The sequence below is a fragment of the Coptis chinensis genome, chromosome 3 (genome assembly GCF_015680905.1).
Source record: "Coptis chinensis isolate HL-2020 chromosome 3, ASM1568090v1, whole genome shotgun sequence".
Lineage (NCBI taxonomy): Eukaryota > Viridiplantae > Streptophyta > Magnoliopsida > Ranunculales > Ranunculaceae > Coptis > Coptis chinensis.
Genome location: NC_141458.1, coordinates 30,462,569 through 30,482,399, shown reverse-complemented (window position 1 = coordinate 30,482,399; position 19,831 = coordinate 30,462,569). Strand labels below are relative to the sequence as shown.

General features: G+C 38.3%; 2 protein-coding genes across 4 annotated transcripts; one reads left to right on the top strand and one right to left on the bottom strand.

Annotated features, from left to right (window-relative positions):
• Window positions 1-718: 718 nt before the first annotated feature.
• LOC147509112 (protein FAR1-RELATED SEQUENCE 5-like) lies at window positions 719-1,435 on the top strand. The gene has a single exon (XM_086597716.1). It carries the CDS (start codon window positions 719-721, stop codon window positions 1,433-1,435), a length of 717 nt encoding a protein of 238 aa, XP_086453842.1.
• Window positions 1,436-8,670: 7,235 nt separating this feature from the next.
• Window positions 8,671-10,869, bottom strand: LOC147509111 (glutamate receptor 3.2-like). Of its 3 annotated transcripts, none has more exons than XM_086601430.1 (3): window positions 10,572-10,869; window positions 9,090-9,322; window positions 8,671-8,931 (listed from the first exon to the last, which is right to left on the bottom strand). In XM_086601430.1, exons 1-3 carry the CDS (start codon window positions 10,589-10,591, stop codon window positions 8,906-8,908), a joined length of 279 nt encoding a protein of 92 aa, XP_086457556.1. In that variant the 5' UTR covers window positions 10,592-10,869; the 3' UTR covers window positions 8,671-8,905. The 3 variants fall into 3 exon arrangements, with proteins under 3 accessions (XP_086457556.1, XP_086457554.1, XP_086457555.1); XM_086601428.1 differs by having other exon boundaries at window positions 8,671-8,999; window positions 10,572-10,853; XM_086601429.1 differs by having other exon boundaries at window positions 8,706-8,988; window positions 10,572-10,853.
• Between the last annotated feature and the right edge of the window lie 8,962 nt (window positions 10,870-19,831).

Below are 19,831 nucleotides of genomic sequence, written 5' to 3'. Positions count from 1 at the left end.
ATTTGTTTGTTCCGTTTTCATTTTTGCTGGGGTTGTTAGAGACAAAGGGTTTTTCTTTGTTTTGTTTTCTTTTATTTTGTTCTTTTGTTTTGTTTTAATTTCGGCCATGAGATCTTGAGATCATCTCGCGAGTTGAGTATAGAGATTGGGAGTGGGCTGGATGTGGGCGAAATGGGAGTGGGTGTATCCCTCCCATATATATATATATATATATATATATATATATATATATATATATATATATATATATATATATATATATATATATATATATATATCGGTTTAGCTAGGGAGACATGAGTTTCCGAAACAACCAAAAAAACTGCCAAAAATAGTCATTGGATCCAAACCATCCTGAATAAAGATTAAAAAACAAAATTTCAGAATTAACCTCACAAAATACGAAACAAAATTTCAAAAACTCGAAATTTTCATAAACTCACAGAAACAAACTCACGAAGGGTTTTGAATTGGGCGTTTTCATATCACCAAAAATTAAACCACTAAAAATTAAACCGTTTTCATATCACCGAAAATTAAACAAATAACAAACAAACTCAACAAAACAACAAACAAACTCAACAAAAGAAGGAAGGACGAAGCTAATCACGAGTTTTTTTTCCAAAATTGAAGGTAATTTAGATTAAGTTTATAACTTTGATTAAGTTTGAGTTTTCCCTTGCTAGCTAGCATTTGAACTCGAACCTAAAATTTAGAAATGGAGTCAATGGGAGATATTGTAAGAATCAGTATCGACAAGGACGTAATTGTTGGGTCTTCGTCGAATAAATCCCTAGATAGACTAGTTGCTCCGTTTGTAGGTGTGGTTTTTAGTAGTGTTGACGATGCAAAGACTTACTACAAACAATATGGTCAACAAGAGGGATTTGAGACTCGTGTTCAGTCGACAGAATGGAAAAAAGGCGGTGTGGATTTTGTTACGGGATGTTTAATAGTTTGTTCACATGAAGGGGTACATAACAAGAGAGAAGTGGGAGAAGTGGGTGTTTCTAGAAACACTAGCACTGCCAAGTGTAGTTACCCCACTAGAATGCGTGTTACAAAAAGAAAACACGAAGATATATACTATGTAAGCTACACTGATAATGACCATAGCCACGGTTTGGTTAGTCCAACAAAGAGAAATTGCATAAGATCTAACAAAAATATGCCTGAAGCGGCGAAGAAGTTGACTAAGACGTTTCGTGAACATGGTTTACCTGTCGGTAAAGTTGCAGCTATTTTTAGTTGGGAAAAAGTTGGGTTTACAAATAAGGATTGCTGGAACCATCATTATAGTTTGACTAGAAAGATGCCTAAAAAAGGTGATACAACTGCCGTGCTTAAATATTTTATACAGAAGAGTGTTGAGAATCCCCAGTTTTACTACGCTATTGATCTAGATCAAAATGGAACTGCAATAAACTTTTCCTAGGTTGATGGGAGTTCTTGAGTGCAATATGAGTATTTCGGGGATGTTGTCTCTTTTGATACCACATATCATACGAATGCATACTCTATGCCTTTTGCCCTTTTTACTAGAGTCAATCATCATATGCATTCAATTCAGTTTGGTTGCACGTTGTTACTTGATGAGACGGAAGATACATTCATATGGTTGTTTAAGGCCTAGCTTATAGCTATGGGTGGTCGTGCGCCAACTTCAATCATCACTGACTAGGATAGAGCAATGACTGCAGCCATTACAAAAGTGTTCCCTGATACTCGTCATCGTTACTATCTTTGGCATATTATGCAAAAATTTCAAGAGAAGCTATCCTTTACTAAAATTGAGACACTGGTAACTTACCTGAAAAACACTATTTCTTACTCGTATAAGATTGCTACTTTTGAAAGAAGATGGTGTACAATAATAGAGAAGAATGAGCTGTCTGCAAATCCTTGGTTAACGGAAATATATAATATGCAGGAGAAATGGGTTCTTTGTTATCTTAGTGACACATTTTTTGCTAGTATGCATACGACTGGGAGGAGTGAATCGATGAATTCTCATTACGACCAATTCGTAAATTCGAGCACTATGCTGATGGAGTTTGTACATGGTAATGAGAGATCTTTGGCTTTGATTGCTAGGAATAAAAAAGATGATGATTACCGCACTGAGCATAGTTCGCGAATTGTGGCTAAAGATGCTTTCCTCCTTATGTTTGCTGCGAAGGTCTATACGATTAATGCATTCAATAAATTTAAGAAGCAATTAGAGAAGGCAAATATGGAGTACAAAATTGATGGGGATGAGATTGTCAACAATGGAACCGGAAGCTACATGGTGAAATTCAGAGACCTACAGAAGAAGTCCGTTTGGAAAGTGAGTTTCAATAGAGGAAACTTAGAGGGAGACTGTGAATGTAAGTATTTTCAGTTTATGGGGTTATTTTGTGGTCACATGTTAAAGATTTTTCAGCGTTACGAAATCGAAGAGATTCCAAGGCATTTTCTTTTTAAGCGGTGGATGCAAAAGGCAAACACGTATAGAGCGGTGTTTCATACTGGATTAGTGGCCGACCATGAAAACCATGAACTTTTGAGGGTGGCTCATTGTATCAAAGTTGCTTCTCAAGTGGCTTACGATGCGAGGAGTAGCGTTGAGGCTTATTCATATTTTATAGGAAAGATGGATGAAATGGCTAAGCATGTCTCAACGTTGAATATAGCTTCGAACGAAGGAGATGAAGATAATGAAACTGATCTAGTTAAAGAGTCTTTCGTTGATACCTCACATGTTATGATTGTGAGATTAATGTTTAATTTAATATAGGTTTAGTGTTTAATGTTATTTGATTTATTATAATGTTTAATTTAATTTTTTTTTTTTTATTTTGACTTCCAAATCTTTATTTCAGATATTGATTTTGAATCCCAACATTTCTCAAACAAAAGGGAGGAAGAAGAAAACGGAGAGATGGAAATCCCCCAGAGAGATAGCCCTAAACAATCCAGGAAGAATGTGTAGAAATTGTGGAAAAATTGCTAACCATGACTCGAGAAATTGTCCGGAGAAAAATAAGACGTAATTTGTGAAATATAAGTATTTTTGGTTGCTAGGTTGCTTGGTTTGTTAGTTAATACATAATCTATGATATGTTAGAGGGGTGCATATGCTTTATGCATTTTGGTATTTTTTTGACCCTCTACTTGATATATGAAAGTGATTTGGGGTATGAACAATCACTGTTCATACCCCAATATGAGCTATGAACACTCATTGTTTATATGAACAATTATTGTTCATATCTATTTGGGGTATGAGCAATCAATGTTCATACCACAATATAATATATGATCAGTAAGAACACATATTAGAGTATGAATAATTATTGTTCATATCTTAACATGAGCTATGAACACTCATTGTTCATATAAACAATTATTGATGATGCAGTAGCCAATGCATATGTCAATGAACTTGGCATATGTGATGCAGTACAGGTTGCCAATGCATATGTCAATGAACTTGGCATATGTCAATGAACTGGAAAAGCAGGCAATAAAGTCGGAAAGACATGGATGTGGCCATATTTAATTGGAAACGTCAAAATAAGCATAACCCACAGCGTTGTGGGCACCACCCTCTTGGGCCCTAAATCTATCGTTTAGGCCTTCAAAATCACGTTTTTGCCGTTTTAGGAAAGTATTGTTTTTGCTATATCTTTTAATATGGGAGTCCGTTTTCAATTTGGTCAGTTGAGTTAGTTCTATTTTGATTAGTAGTTTCTTAATATGTGGTTATTCCAAAACTTTTCATATTTGGAAATTTTCAAGTTTGATGGTAATTAGGGCATTTCACCTATATAAATGCTGGTAGTCTGTATTAGGGTATTCCTTGTGTGTGAATCAACAAACCTTGAAGCCATTAATCCCTGGTATTTCACAAGAAATCAACAGGCTTTAGTGTAGGTTGTGAAAATCTACAACTTATAAGTTCTTCCCTACATCAATTGTTCTTACTTATTATACATTATGTGATGTATGAACAATATGAACACTTATTAGAGTATGAACAACAATCATTGTTCATATGTATGAACATTGATTATTCATACACCAAATAGGTATGAACAATCAATGTTCATACCTCACTGTATAAGTTGTGCACAACACTATATAACAGAGAAAGTTTATATACAACAATGTATAAGCTTATATACGCAATGCATAAGCTATGCACGACAATGTATAAGCTGTGCACGACACTATATAATTTTCGGACACTATTTCGGAAACTCATGCAATGGTCGACTCGGGTGGACAATGTATAGCGTTTTTGCAGTCTCACTTTTACATATCTTTTTTACTTTTTAGATTGTATTTCATTATTGTGATAGTTTTTGCCTTATTGCTAAAGAAGATATGTAAAGAATTTATCACAAACTTATGTCTGACCCTCTACTTGATATATGAAAGTGATTATGCTGTGGTTGTGATCCTTCAATGCTTCTGAAGAATTTATTCTTTTCCATTTTTTGTAAACTGATCCGTTGCTTATGAATTATTTAGGTTTTAACTCGCTCAAAGAGTATCAGAGCTTCTAGTTTGTTAGAGATGGCATTACTTGCATACCTACAGTTTTGCAGTAGCTTATTTGGATTGAATCTTGCGATGTTTTTACTTGTTGCGAAGACTTTGGCACTTACGATAAATGTAGCTAGTGTTGTGAAGGATTGGTTATTGATGCAAGTTGAGTTCTGTCAGAGTTAAGGGTGTGTTCTGTCAGAGTTTTTAATTTCAGTTATGTCAAAGTTTTCAATTTCAGTTCTGTCAGAGTTAAAGGTGTGTAATAGCAAATCTAATTTCGAATTTTGTATTGATGACCATACTATTACATCTAAGAACTAATAAGAATTTCTAAACTTCATTGTAACATACTTCTTGTCAGAGTTTTGGGCTAGGCTGTCAAAGTTTTGGTTGTCTGAGTTTTGGTGCAACTTTTGGCATAGTTAGTTTTAGCTCCACAATGAACATGGCCTGACGTTTTAATTTTTGTTTGGCCTTACATTTCATCTACACAATGAACACGGCCCTATGTATCGCCATATTTGCCGAAGTTTGAAGAATTAATTAATAATCCATACACTGATACACTCTGTAAGATCAAAATAATCGGCAGATATTTTCATTTTTGTACTTTCAGCAGTTGGCACATTTCAAGACTTGGCAATTGGCACTTCTGTTGGCATTGTTACTTTGAACTCTGAAATGTGTTATTGCACTCGCACCAGAACTATAGCCTGATCTTCTATTAAACCATGTATAATTACCCATGTCGCACTCAATCCTTGAGTAAAATACTATGAAATTCACCTCCCTTCAAGGGAAGAATTTTTTTGCAGAAAGTACCAGAGGCATGTGCAATGTGACACTACACTGCTAGTGTATCACTGAGTACCATATTTGAAACATTGTTGGGGAACAAAAGAGAACAAAAAACTCATTGGTTGATCTTCTGAAAACCTTTAAAATAGAAATGGAGTATGATGGTCAATATATAAGAAACTCTACATTGCCATCGCAAAATGGTATACACATCCCAAGTAACACCATGCCAAAAAGTACAAGGGAACAAAGATCAGTACAACTTTCCTTTCTAAACAAGCTAGACTTCTTGCTCCATCAGAAGTATAAATTAGTTGAAGTCCCAAAAAGATCTATGCACAATAGCCAAATGACTTGCCGTGAAGAGGCGATGACTAACCAACCTCACTAGCCAATTTCACCAAATGGGAAGAAAACACACAATTTGATTCAAACACTGTCCATTCAAATCTCTCAAGCCTGATCAGTTAACACTATACATTTTCAGTCTTTGTCTAGGGGATGCTGAAGGTTTGCCAAAGTCTGTTCTTGAAATATTGCGTGAACTTAACAGCCCCTGGTTCTTCGGTAACTAACACTATTCGAACCACTTGATAAGCTTGCAAACTAGCACACAAAACCTGACTAAATTCTAGTTAGCTGATTCAAATCCACTTGCTAAGCTTGCAAAAGACTAAATACTAGTTAGCTGACTAGGAGCTGGAGCTGTCTTGCAAACTAGCACACAAAACCTTCTACTCTCTAAAGATTTTTCCCACAATTCACCTTCTCTTTATATAGCAGAAATGGGAAGAGACCTTCATTGTATTGGTTATCACTATCCCGTGTAAATTTGAACGTCAAGATCAATCACGATCTATGAATGTAAAATAGCTCTTCGGCAGATCTAAGCCAGGCACCCCAACTGTGATTGTTTTCATACAAATATTTTTCATACTTTTGGCATAACACCAACTTTCTCAGTAGCTGCACAAAGAAGAACAATAAGTAAAAACCAAGAAATCTCTAAAACTACACTGAACAAGAAATGACCCTAAACTTATCAAACGCAAAAGAAGAACTCAGGAACAACAAAAACCAATTGATAAAACAAAAGCAAATCAAATTGAAGCTTAGCTCTGAAACTATTTAATTAAGACCGAAATTCTATTGATTTTTTATCAGGTAACCAAACCCCAAATAAACGAAATTATCCCAATTGGGATTTGGGAGCATAAATTTAGATTCCACTGTTACACCTCCCACACAAACTTCATTTCCCCAATTTTTTCTGCAATGCAACCAAATTAACCTAACTTGAACATTTCAAGGACCACAATTAAAACAAAAGGCTTGGAAATTCAAGAGAGAGAGAGAGAAAGAAAATAGATCAAGAGAGGGAGAGAGAAAGCATACCTTGTTTGAATCCTTCTTCGTCGGCAGAGAGGAAAGAATTCAAAACCCTCATGAGTTTGTTTGTTGTTTGTTTAATTTTCTGTGATATGAAAACGTTTTAATTTTTGGTGATTTAATTTTCGGTGATATGAAAACGCCCAATTCAAAACCCTTCGTGAGTTTGTTTTTGTGAGTGTACGAAAATTTCAAATTTTTGAAATTTTGTTTCGTATTTTGTGAGGTTAATTCTGAAATTTTGTTTTTTAATTTTGATTCAGGATGGTTTGGATCCAACAGCTATTTTTGGAAGTTTTTTTTGGCTGTTTTGGAAACTCATGTCTTCCTAGCCAAACCGTATATATATATATAGAGATATAATCCATGGTGGGTAGAATATATCTACAAAAAATCAGCCACTAATTCATTGTTGAAATGCACTTTTTGATAGGATGTACAATAAAGATGTCATTATAAGGATGTCACTCTAGCCAAGACGTATATATATATATATCGGTTTGGCTAGGGTGACATCCTAACTGTGACATCTTTATTGTACATCCTATCAAAAAGTGCATTTCAACAATGAATTAGTATATGATTTTTTGTAGATATAATCTACTCTTCATGGATTATATATATACCGGCAAGGTAGACAACAGATTTTCAAACAGCATCCAAAACAGCAGAATTTCGGCCGTTGGATCACCAAAAGAAATCCCACAAATCTAAACACCGAAAAATCAAACTACGAAGGGTTTTCTCTAACTCGCTCCGTCTCTCTCATATTCCTCTCTCCAATCTCTCATGGGTTCTACAAGTGAGTTGTTTGGGCAATTAAACTTGCTTACTCTTTCAATCGGCAGGTATCCAATCTTGCATCCGAGGCAAAGCAAGAAAGAAACGTTCGAAATAAAGATGTCTCAAAAATCATCAACTATGGAATATCGATATGATAATTCTTTGCCCAACTCAATTTTGTTTCCTTGTGCATTGGATTTTGATTTTACAACTGACCGATGTACCGTGTAAGGAGAGGTCGTCATCCTCCCAGTCTGTAACAAATAAGTGAATTAAGAGCAGTATGCATATATTAGTCTTCCTAGACTAGACCAGTTATATAACCAAAATGGAAAACCCTCAGCCTTTCTTGTACATAAGCGATTGTATTATCTCAATGTCAGAGCGATCATAAGTACAAGAAAATATAATTTAAACCACATTTTAGTTCGACATATTTTGTAATCAGAGCCATGATGATTGACTAGCATGTGTCCTGTGCTACGCACCAATTTGCCAAGTTGTAAAGAACTAAAATTAAAATTGTTAAAAAAAACTAAAGAGAAACAATTTTTTGTAAATCTCTCACTAAAAAAAGAGAAACAATTTTCTAAAAATGGGAAAGATATACAATTCCTATACATAAATTTTAGCTTTTAAATTAAGAAGACTATCCTAAAATTATTGAAGAAGGAGGTGGTTCAATTTTAATAGAGATTAGAGAGCCAATTGTAATTAATAAATAGGAGAGATATAATTTAAATAAATATAGGGAGGTGGTTCTAAAATCTTAAAATTGAGATATTAGAAATACACTGTTCGGTTGAGAAGTGTGGTTCCTACAAACCAGGCTATCATATAGTGTAGAGATGAGTAAGCCTGAATTAGTTCTTACCATATTTGGATGTTCTTGCCAAGTTTGCATTAAGGATTTAAGGACATATATATGCCAATGTATAATGTATTCCACTCGTGACAAACCATTCAATCAAGAAACGTGACCATCAATGTGATGGTCTTGTGTGAACGAGCAATTCATACTTGGGTGATCGAAATTCTTGTCCTCTCCACTACCATTTCCCATTGCAATTTTCACATGCTGAACTTGAAGTTTATGAAAAAACGAAAGTTAAATTCAAGGCACCTTGCACAGAACTTTCACAGGTAGGTTGGCTCTAAGTAGCATGGTAGAACTTCAGCTTCACCTCCGTATATATATATTGAGTTAATAAAAATGTTCTAGTCCCTTCTAAAATGCTTACAATAAAGAGTATTCTCTGCAGTCTGCACTGCTTCACATGGAAAGTCTCATTCCTTGGACTAAACAACACTCAGTTTCTCTCTCTTATACATTAAAGAAGAAGCAGATAACAAATGTAGAGGAGACAAGGACTCGTCGACAAAGTTTGATAGCCATTCTTCAGAAGTGAGGCATCTTGGAACTCCCTGAACATTATAACAAACAATATAAAGACCACATATCCCGAAGTTTACTGGAACTCCCTGAAAGGAACCTGCTCTATTACTATATTCAGTCCAATACCATATTTTCCCGTAGGAGAAACCAACAAAGAGAAGACAAAGAGTTACTCAAACCAAATTACCTCCAATTATGCTGAGAAATCCATTGAAGTTGGAGTCATGAACTGTAATATTTAGCTTGCTTCCACCAAGAAAACTGGGATCAGAATTTACATCATTAACAGCAGCTTCCATAGAAATAGCTCCAATGTTAACAACAGCAGGTCTTGAAGCCCCATTTGAGAACTCCCCAAATGAGAGTATTGATAATGCTAAAAGCCACCAAAATGGATTCATTGCAACGGGCAGAGCTATGCTGCCTCATATAAAATTTGTTTCAATTCATTATTTGAAAACCCATCTATAAAATTTCAAGTGAAAGCTAACTAACCAAGATTTCCTAGAAACTTAACACACCAACCAAACTTAGAGCCCCATAAATTGTACTATCAGCAGAACTTAATAATACAGGTATACGACTTACTCTGAAAGCAAATTAACTACTCATTAAACGTGAAAGAAAAATAAATTTTCTTCAAGTAAAATAAGGACATAAACTACCATCCCACAATCAAATATGCAATATGATGCAAAACTTAACACTTATCATATGATCCTAACGTTAACAACACAATCATCACATTGCATCCGCAACAACCCACTAGCACTAATGGATATTGGGTGGACTCGAACCACCATCTCTTAAGATGTAGTGGAGATCCACTAGCATTCTCAAGCGCTCTACCGTTTGAGCTAAACTCCATAACACACAGTACCAAAAATATCCAAATAACGAAAATGGTAGAGTGCAAAAGTTTGACCAACACATTAACTCCTCGGTGTTCTAAGTAGTCTGTCGCCAGTTGTGTGTGTGTGTGTGGGAACTGGGAAATGTAATACTGCCCTAATGTAAATGAAAGAGAAACTTCACAGAATGAAGGCCTATCCTACCCCCTCAATTTCGTATTCCCAGTCAAGAATCAATCACTTATTCAGATATTCACTCATTCAAGCCTTTTCCTCTTCCTTTCTAGTTTTCATACTTACTTAGATATTCACTTATTTACCAACAGCACTAACATCACTACTGATGTGTTCAATTACTCAGTGCATGTTCGGCAAAATCCCTATTTACCAAGATATCGAAAACCAAAGAAAAACAATATATTCTAATTTTTAACGATAAAAGAGATTCGTATTTCTTATCGATCGATTCCTCAACCCTTTTCTAAAGACATGCTAGCATAATGAAAACAATAGCAGTAGCAAATCCAAGAGTTTACCAACTGAACTAGTGGCAGTGGCTACATTTACCGAATGTACAATATTTCATAATGAAACTACAGTGGACCCATGATGTTTAAATCTGTTGGCATCAAACTTATCCTTACACGGGAGGTTTCGATAGTTTTGTATATATAAGTTCTATTATGTCTACATCAAATAACTACATCAAAATAGACAGCAGGAAACTTCTTAATAATCACAATATCAATTTCTTAAAATGAAACAACTACAGGTCTCAAATCTTGAACGACCATCATGACATAGGCAGAGTGACCTACCTGCTGAGGTCCCAAATCATTAACCATGAGAAACAAATCTGGAGAAAAAAAAACTCCAAAGTCACTTGGGTCGAATCTCGATTTATAACCACATTCTAATGTGCGGAAATTTGATTAGATGAGAAATAGAGAGAAGAGGAACCCAAGAGAGATTGGAGAGAGGAATAGGAGAGAGAAAGAGAGTTAGAGAAAACCCTTCGTAGTTTGATTTTTCGGTGTTTAGATCTGTGGGATTTCTTTTGGTGATCCAACGGCCGATATTCTGCTGTTTGGATGTTGTCCGAAATTCTGCTGTCTAACTAGCCGGCCATATATATATATATATATATATATAGTTTAATACTAATGTATCATGTAGGTGTAATGAACTGATCGTAGGCTCGAAGCAACGCCAGTACGTACACTTTACCTATTGCTGCCCACATGATTATAGATTGTACGTTCTCAAACTTCCTATGGAGTGTGTAGAGAAAAATACGTATTTTTCTATCTGGTGTGAAGGGTGCGACCCGCGCTCATGCCTTTGGCAAACTCCAGTACTTTTTCCACGACCAAGGCGTGACCCGCGCTCGACTTTGCCTAGTCGAAGGCGCGCCTCGCGCTCCACCGTATTTCAACATGAAAAGACTGTTTCGAAAGTTTTTTCTAAAACAGTATAAATATAGATTTTTTCTGTAGAAATCTAACTTAATCAAAACCAAGAAATAGATAGATTATAAGAGAGCAATTCTGTATGAGTTGAGTGTTCATTCTTTGTGAACGAATTGAGAGACTTGTAATCTGTTACTCTAAACATCAAGGAAAGCTTGGAACTCGCAGTATGGACGTAGGCAAATTGCCGAACCACAATATATATCGTCTTGTGGTTTGTTTTTCTTTTATATTAATTGTTTTACTTTAGATACTTGTTTATTTAATATTGAGAAGTGGTGGGATTACTTTGGAGGGTGTTGAAGTATTGTCTAGTGAGAAGGATCGATCTTTGTGTAAGATTGATCTATTTGTTATGAATAACGTTGTTTCCGCATTGTCCTATTCACAATAATTTGTATCAGAGCGTAGGTTTACGACTTAGGATTTTAAATTTTTGGTGAAGAACCATAGTGCTCGAAATTTGTGTAGAAAAGGTGTTCGATAAAATTTCGAAGTGAAATTATTTTTTAGGTTATTGTGTGTAACTTGAAAGATAGCTCCCAAGATGTCAAATGCTAAGTTTGAAGTAGAAAATTTTAATGGGAATAATAATTTAGGGATTTTGATGATCCAAGTTAGGGACATCCTCATCCAACAAGGTTTGCATAAGGCTTTAAAAGGGATTAACTCAAAGGCTGCGAGTATGAGTAATGATGATTGGGAAGAGTTCAATCTTCAGGCTTGTTCATCAATCCGATTGTGTCTTGCTAATGAGGTCATGTATAGTGTGATGGGAGAAAATACCACTGCCGGTATTTGGCTCAAGCTAGAGTCTATGTATATGACCAAGAGCATGACGAACAAAATGTACCTTAAGAAGCGTCTTTATCGGTACATGATGGTCGATGGTTCAACGATGCAAGAGCATATTAGTGAGTTTCGTCGACGTCTAGCGGATTATGTGAATGTTGGCATGAAGATGGATGACAAGGATCAAGCAGCATGTTTAATATTCTTCTTGCCAGAAAGCTATGAGCATCTAATGACTACATTTATAAACAGAGAAGACGTTGATCTTGATAAAGTTCAGAGTGCATTTTTTTCTTATGAGTTGATGATGAAGACACGTGTAGAGAATAGCATTGATGCATGTCAGGGGCTAGTGGCAAGAGGAAGGTCGTATGAAAAGGCTTCTACAAGCAATGAGAAGTCTAGGTCCAAGTCAAAGAAGCCTTTGACACATGTGAAGTGCTACAATTGCGATGAAAAGGGACATTACGCAAGTAATTCTCCTCACTCGAAGAAAGAGAACAAAAGAGATGGTAAGAAGAAAGGTAAGGCAAAAATTGAGGCAAGTTATGCTTCAGGCTCTGAAGGAGACGAGTTGAGTCTCTATGTGTCCACACAAGACTATATGGCCGAAAGGTGGATTCTTGATTCCAGATGTTCCTACCATATATGCCCGAATAGAAAGTGGTTTACTTCTTATGAGAGCATTAATGGTGATTCCGTTTTGATGGGTAATGACGTTGCTTATAAGACGGTAAGAATTGAAACTATACGGGTCAAGATGCATGATAGTATAGTGAGGACTTTAATTGATGTGAGGCATATTCCTGAGCTAAAGAAAAACCTTATTTCTCTTGGTACCTTGGATTCCAAAGGCCACAAGTTTGTGGGCGAAGGTGGAGTCCTAAAGATTGTCAGTGGCTCTTTAACTATTATGAAGGGTCAAAGACATGGAACCTTGTATACTTTGATGGGTAGTACGGTGATAGGCGATGTAGCAGTGGTTGTATGTAGTGATGATTCTAACTGCACTAAGATGTGGCATATGCGACTAAGGCATATGAGTGAAAAGGGTTTGTCTGAGTTGTGCAAGCGAGGGTTCTTAAAGGACTTGAAGAAGCCAAGTATGGGGTTCTGTGAGCATTGCATCTATGGGAAGTAATGGAGAGTCAAGTTCAAGTCAAGCAAGCACACAACAACAGGCATCCTTGACTATGTGCATATGGATGTTTGGGGACCCTCCAGAGTGGCTTCAAAGGGAGGTAACTACTATTATGTCTCATTCATTGATGATCATGCCCACTATGTGTAGGTGTATATGATGAAAACGAAAGATGAAGTGTTTGAGACATTTAAGAAGTAGAAGGCGAGGGTTGAGAATCGCATAGATAGGAAGGTAAAGACACTACAGTCTGATAATGGTACTGAGTATACCTATAGGCCTTTCCAAGAGTTTTGTGCGCAACATGGAATTGCCAGACACATTAATCGATCGAGTGGGCCTCGAAAAAATGGGATGGCAGAGAGGATGAATAGAACCTTGCTTGGAAGAGCGAGATGTTTGTTGTCTAATGCCAGTCTAGGCAAAGAGTTTTGGGTAGATGCAGTGTCCATAGCGTGTTACCTGTATAATAGGTCACCAATTCCAACTATAGATTGCAAGACACCTTATGAGGTGTGGTCAGGTAATCTAGCTGATTATAGTATTTTGCGAGTATTTATATCGACTGCTTACTACCATGTGAGGGAGAGCAAGCTGGATCCTAGAGCTAAGAAAGCCATATTCTTAGGCTTCGCAAATGGAGTAAAGGGATACAAATTGTAGTGTCTAGAAGACCACAAGTTCCTAGTCAGCAGAGACGTTACCTTTGATGAGACTTCCGTATTATCTTTCAATAAGCCGAAAAGAGCTGGGCAGAATGGTGAGTCTATAAAAGTTCAAGCCACTGAGCTTGAGTTGTTTGATGCAGCAGATGACTGGTTGGTTCATGATGAGGTACCAAATCATGGAACCATACAGCAATAGGAAGAAGAGCAAGAGCATCCGCAACTTGTAATAGCTGACCCTAGGCCAAAGAGACAAGTTAAAGAAGTGCACAAGTATGGGCACGAGAAGCCGGTGAAACACTATGGTCAGGTGGATTTAGTGGCATATGCACTGAATATCGAAGATGATGAGCCAGATAGTTTCAAGGAAGCTATTAGAGATGCTCATTACAGAGATTGGTTGGTTGCTATGCAAGAAGAGATGGAGTCTCTTGATAAAAATCATACATGGGACTTAGTTTTATTGCCAAAGGGCAAAAGGACTATTGGCAGTAAATGGGTGTTTAGAAAGAAAGAGGTCATTCCTGAGTCCGACAGTACTGGGTACAAAGCAAGAGTGGTAGCAAAGGGTTTCTCACAGAAAGAAGGAGTCGACTACAATGAGGTATTTTCCCCGGTGGTAAAACATACTTCCATTCGTGTGTTATTGAGTTTAGTTGCTCACTTTGACTTGGAGTTAGAGCAACTTGATGTGAAAAATGCTTTCTTGCATTGAGATTAAGAGGAAGAGATCTATATGAGACAACTGGAAGGGTTTGTTATTGCTGAGAAAGAATATCATGAACGCAAATTGAATTGGTCACTGTATGGATTAAAACAATCGCCCAAGCAATGGTACAAGCACTTTGACACATTCATGATGCAACATGAGTACACCCGAAGTAAGTATGACTGTTGTGTTTACTTTCGTAGGCTTCATGGTAATGACTTCATTTATCTCCTGCTTTATGTGGATGACATGCTTATTGCTTCCAAAAGCATGGTGGAGATAGACAAGTTGAAATCTCAACTTAGCTCTGAGTTTGAGATGAAAGGCTTAGGTGGAGCCAAGAAGATATTGGGCATGGAGATTGACAGAGATAGGAAGAAACGACGGATAGTTGTATCTCAGAAGAAATACCTTCAGAAAGTAATTTCACGATTTGGTATGGCGAATGCAAAGTCGGTTTCTACACCTTTAGCTGGGCATTTTAGGCTTTCAGCTAAGTTCTCTCCTAGTTCGGTGGAGGAACAAAAGCATATGGCTAATATTCCTTATGCAAATGTCGTGGGAAGTTTGATGTATGCTATGGTGTGCACACGCCCAGGCATTTCACAGGCAGTTAGTGTTGTAAGTAGGTATATGGTAAATTCTGGGAAGCAGCATCGGGAGGCAGTGAAATGGGTACTAAGGTACTTGAAGGGTACCTTGGATGTAGGATTAGTTTATGGTGGAGGCACTTGTTATGTCAATGGATATGTGGATTCAGATTATGCAAGTAATCTAGATAGACGATGATTGACTACTGGTTATGTGTTTATGATGCATGGTGCACCGGTTAGTTGGAGGTCTATGCTACATGCTACAGTTGCTCTATTTACCACTGAGGTAGAGTATACGGCAGTGGCAGAGGCAGTTAAAGAGGCAATATGGCTTCGAGGTCTTCTGGATGATATGGGTATTGAGCAGAACAGTGTTGATTTGTATTGTGATAGTCAAAGTGCTATTCATTTAGCGAAGAACCAAGTTCATCATGCTCGGACCAAGCATATTGATGTCTGTTATCACTTTATACGGGATGTTGTTGAGGATGGTGATGTAGCACTTGAGAAATTGGACACCCATGACAATCCTGATGATATGTTGACAAAGGTTGTCACCAGAGTTAAGCTCCAACATTGTTTGGACTTGCTCCAAATCCTACTTGCTTGAATGAGTCCTTTGTGGGCATGGCCCTTCAGGGCGGTTGACTGCGAGTTCTGGATGGATGTGTTCTTGCTGGATGTATTCGGCTCGGTTTTATGCGTTAAAACCTCACCGAGGTGAAGAATGTAGAGAAAAAGACGTATTTTTCTCTCTGGCGTGAAGGGCGCGACCCGCGCTCTATTTATGCCTGGACAAGGCGCAACCCACGCACATGCCTTTGGCAAACTCCAGTACTTTTTCTGCGACCCGCGCTCGACTTTGCCTGGTCGAGGGTGCGCCCTGCGCTCCATCATATTTTAGCATGAAAATACTGTTTCAGAAGTTTTTTCTAAAACAGTATAAATATAGGTTTTTTCTGTAGAAACCTAACTTAACCAAAACCATGAAAGAGAGAGATTATAAGAGAGTAATTCTGTGTGAGTTGAGTGTTCATTCTTTGTAAGTGAATTAAGAGGCTTGTAATCTGTTACTTCGGACATCTAGTAAAGCTTGGAACTCGCAGTGTGGACGTAGGCAAATTGCCGAACACCGACCTCCGACTTACTTCTCCGACCTACGTCACCAGGTCGCATCCACGAGCTAAGAGATCGCTTTAGAATAGTTCGTATCACTACACAAATCGTTCTATATCATGACTCAGACCACCTTCTAGAAGCAATCATGACTAAAGTTGCACGTACACAAATCACTGCCGCCAGCTACTGACCACTGCCGCCAAGCTACTAGCCCCTGCTACTAATCCCTATCATTACAGTAGACCTACTAGCACAGTTCTCACACGCCTTCGCAATCTCTACCTTACATTTCTGTTGATTTTTACACGTGTTGGATTAAGATTCTCTTTCATCACCTATAAATACTTCCCATATGAACTACGCCAGACGTGATTCTTCTCTCCCCCCAAAATCGAGAGTAAGATACGTAGGTAGTTCGCTCATCAATAAACTCGGTCTTTCCCACCTTCGAACCCATCCTCTTTCTTACCTTGTATGTAAATGTGAATTAAAACACTCCTTTACATTGGCGTCGTCTGTGGTCTCGATTTCTTGAGAAACCACTTCACAAATCTTTAAACCAAAAAGAACTGTACTCAAGCCCACGAAGCATGGCAAGCCTCGAAACTCAAATCCAGAGTTTGGCAGGTCAGCTAGGAACGATGAATGAGCAAATCACCCTGCTTAGGCAGGAGAACGTCCTACTTCGCAAGCAAGTAGACACGCAGAATCCACATCCTACCTTAGCGAGGGGCGACATCAACGGTTAATCAAAGGATTAACGAACCGGCTGGGATCAACCAAAGTGCAGTTAAGAAAGACGCCACCTAGATCGTCTAAAAAATGCTGAAGACATACCGCACGTCCCCATTTATTGCTGAGGTACTTAGTAGAGCTTCTCCTCCATATTTCATCCAACCACGTTTTCTGATGTATGATGGCAACGCGTGTCCTGGTCAGCACGTAGCTCGCTACATTCAAAGCCTGGCACTCTATAGTGCACCGGAGTTAGATCATCTTCATTGTCATTTGTTTCCCGCCAGTCTCAAAATGGCGCACTCGATTGGTTCTTTTCACTCGAGCTAGACTCGATAAATACCTTCGAGCAACTCACCGATTTGTTTGCTAGTCAGTACGTCCATAATAAACGTAAGAAAGCTAATCTTGATTCATTCTTCCAGTTATCATTTGGTGAAGATGAAACCATTCGCCAGTTCCTAGGTCGGCTCAAAGCTGAACTGTTGTGCATGGAGAGCGGTCTCAAAGAGTCCTTTGCCACACTGGCATTCTCCAACGCCTATCGAGTGCGCAACACGTATCTCTCCAGGTTGCTGATGAAAGAGTGTCTAGAAATGCTGTCCGAACTATACGCTCGAGTAGACAAGTACATTAAGCTACAAGAAAGCCTGAGACGTCACGGCCTAACAGAAGACCAGGAAGTAGCAGCGATCTCTGACGACGCTTCACCAACCAAAAAGTGGTCCAGACCGCAGGAATAGAAGGCGGGGAACAGAACAAACAACAACCGTGAGTTCGTTGTCCTCACACGATCTCCCAGTTACATACTGGAAAAGATCAAGCGAGCTGCATACTACCGACCTGATGTGCAGCAACCAGCAGATCGACCTGACAAGCCTTATTGCGATTTCCACCGAGCAAAATGTCATGAGACCGATGTATGCTGGGGCCTAAAGCATTACCTTCAAGACCTCATCGAAGCAAGGCATATCAAATAGTACACCAACATCGCCGATGGCAACTTGCGCAATAAACTTATGGCTTGCAGGGTGCGTAGTAGAACTCCACCCCGCCATGATCGCCACAACGCTCAAACTCGCTCTCGCAGCAGAGGACGTCCTAGAGACCATTCACACCATGATCGACGTCAGCACTCATCAGATCGCGACAATGACAGAACCATTCATATGATCATGTTTCCAGACAATTCAGTAACATCGTCCAGAGAGAAAAAAAGGCGTGTTGGCGCCCTTCAAGAAGTTACCATTTCTCTTCTCAGGCATCACCTGCTCCACGCAGTTCTGGTCGCAGTTCAGGTAATATCACTTTTACAGAAGCCGACCTCAACAATGACGCACTAGGGGATTCAGTAACATCTCACAATGACGCTCTAGTAGTCCATGTCAAAATCAGCGACTAGACTGTCAAGCGTATTCTGATAGATCCTGGTAGTTCATACGACATTTTGTTCTACCATACCATTCAAGAAATGTACTTGCCCAAGTCGGTCTTCATAGACCCAATCACTCCTCTCTACGGATTCAACGGCTCCAGAGCCGACCCAATTGGTGACATCATACTCCCAGTCTCTGTGGAATCTAGAGAGGACAAAGTCAGCTTCAATACGCATTTCAGCATCCTGGATATCAAGTCATCCTACAACACCATCCTAGGACGATGATGGATTCATCAAATGCAAGCCATACCGTCAACACTGCATCAAGTTCTCCGCTTTCCAGGCCCTAGGGGCATGATGGAGCTTCGAAGCAATTGTAGGAACCGTTATTTTCAGAATCAATATTTCTACAAACCGCGAGAACCACACGCAGCGGAATCAATGGGTTCTCACAATTTGGATAGAGAACATACCTTATAGATCTGGTTTTGATAACTCTGAGAATCCAAGCTTTATGAATCCGAATCAACAATCAACCCCTTGATCTTCTGTTGTATTCCTTTAGAATAGATTGGACGTTGTGTGGACAACGATCTACCAATCCCCTTCTTTCTCACAAAGCTAGATCCAATTTTGATTCTATCTTTCCTTGCCTCTTTTTCTGTTCAGATGAATAGTCAATTTCGGCCAGAGAGAGATTATTCTATTTATAGGCTACAACAGGGACCATGAGGACAAATTAGGGTTGGGCCTCCCGACAGGCTTGGGCTTCCCATGTTCGCCTAGAACACACGGCCCAAGTCCGTCAACAAATGGCTTATTCCACTAAAGGCCATTGTTGCGTTTATGGGCTCCATATTATATGCTCGTTGATCTCCCCGTGTTTAAGATATCGAATGTTCGTTGATTAAGTCAAGTTACTGACAACTACATTAATCAACTTCTTATGTCCTTGAGTAGTACCACTCAACCTCATTGTCATGTCGGAATAAATCCACCTGCAGGGTTTACATGACAATCTTTTTGAGCTCCTCAAGGGGACATCATCAACACGTCTTCTTGTGGGACACGGATTTCTTCTATAATCAACAGCACACCTTACATAAAATGTCATTACCCAATCCATCGAGTTTGTTGATTCACAAATGAATCTTACTCATTGATGATTTAAAGCAATGTACAATACATGTAAGTGCCCGTTATTATATCCGGATTAGGAGGACAAGCATCCATAATAACAGAGGCGTTTGTTCTCTTATATAGTCAGTATAAAGAGAAACAACCTCACTTGGTCCTGTTTAATACACACAAAGTGTACTAGTGTAATCCTATGGTCAAGATAGACTAATACCAGATTATACTACAACCGTACCAATGGTTTGTCCAAATCCATCTAGGTTATAAACGATTAGTTATACTTTATAAGGTACTGATAATATGATCTTCTGTGTGTCCACACCATATCATCTACAACATA

What these genes read in the sequence shown, in the direction of transcription:
- LOC147509111 (XM_086601428.1), bottom strand. Translation starts at nt 10,591, where the DNA reads ATGATTTGGGACCTCAGCAG. An exon ending in ATGATTTGGGACCTCAGCAG is followed by an intron (nt 9,323 to 10,571) that starts GTAGGTCACTCT and finishes TATATGAGGCAG; the next exon opens with CATAGCTCTGCCCGTTGCAA. An exon ending in ATTTCTCAGCATAATTGGAG is followed by an intron (nt 9,000 to 9,089) that starts GTAATTTGGTTT and finishes GTAATAGAGCAG; the next exon opens with GTTCCTTTCAGGGAGTTCCA.
- LOC147509112 (XM_086597716.1), top strand. Translation starts at nt 719, where the DNA reads ATGGAGTCAATGGGAGATATTGTAAGAATCAGTATCGACAAGGACGTA.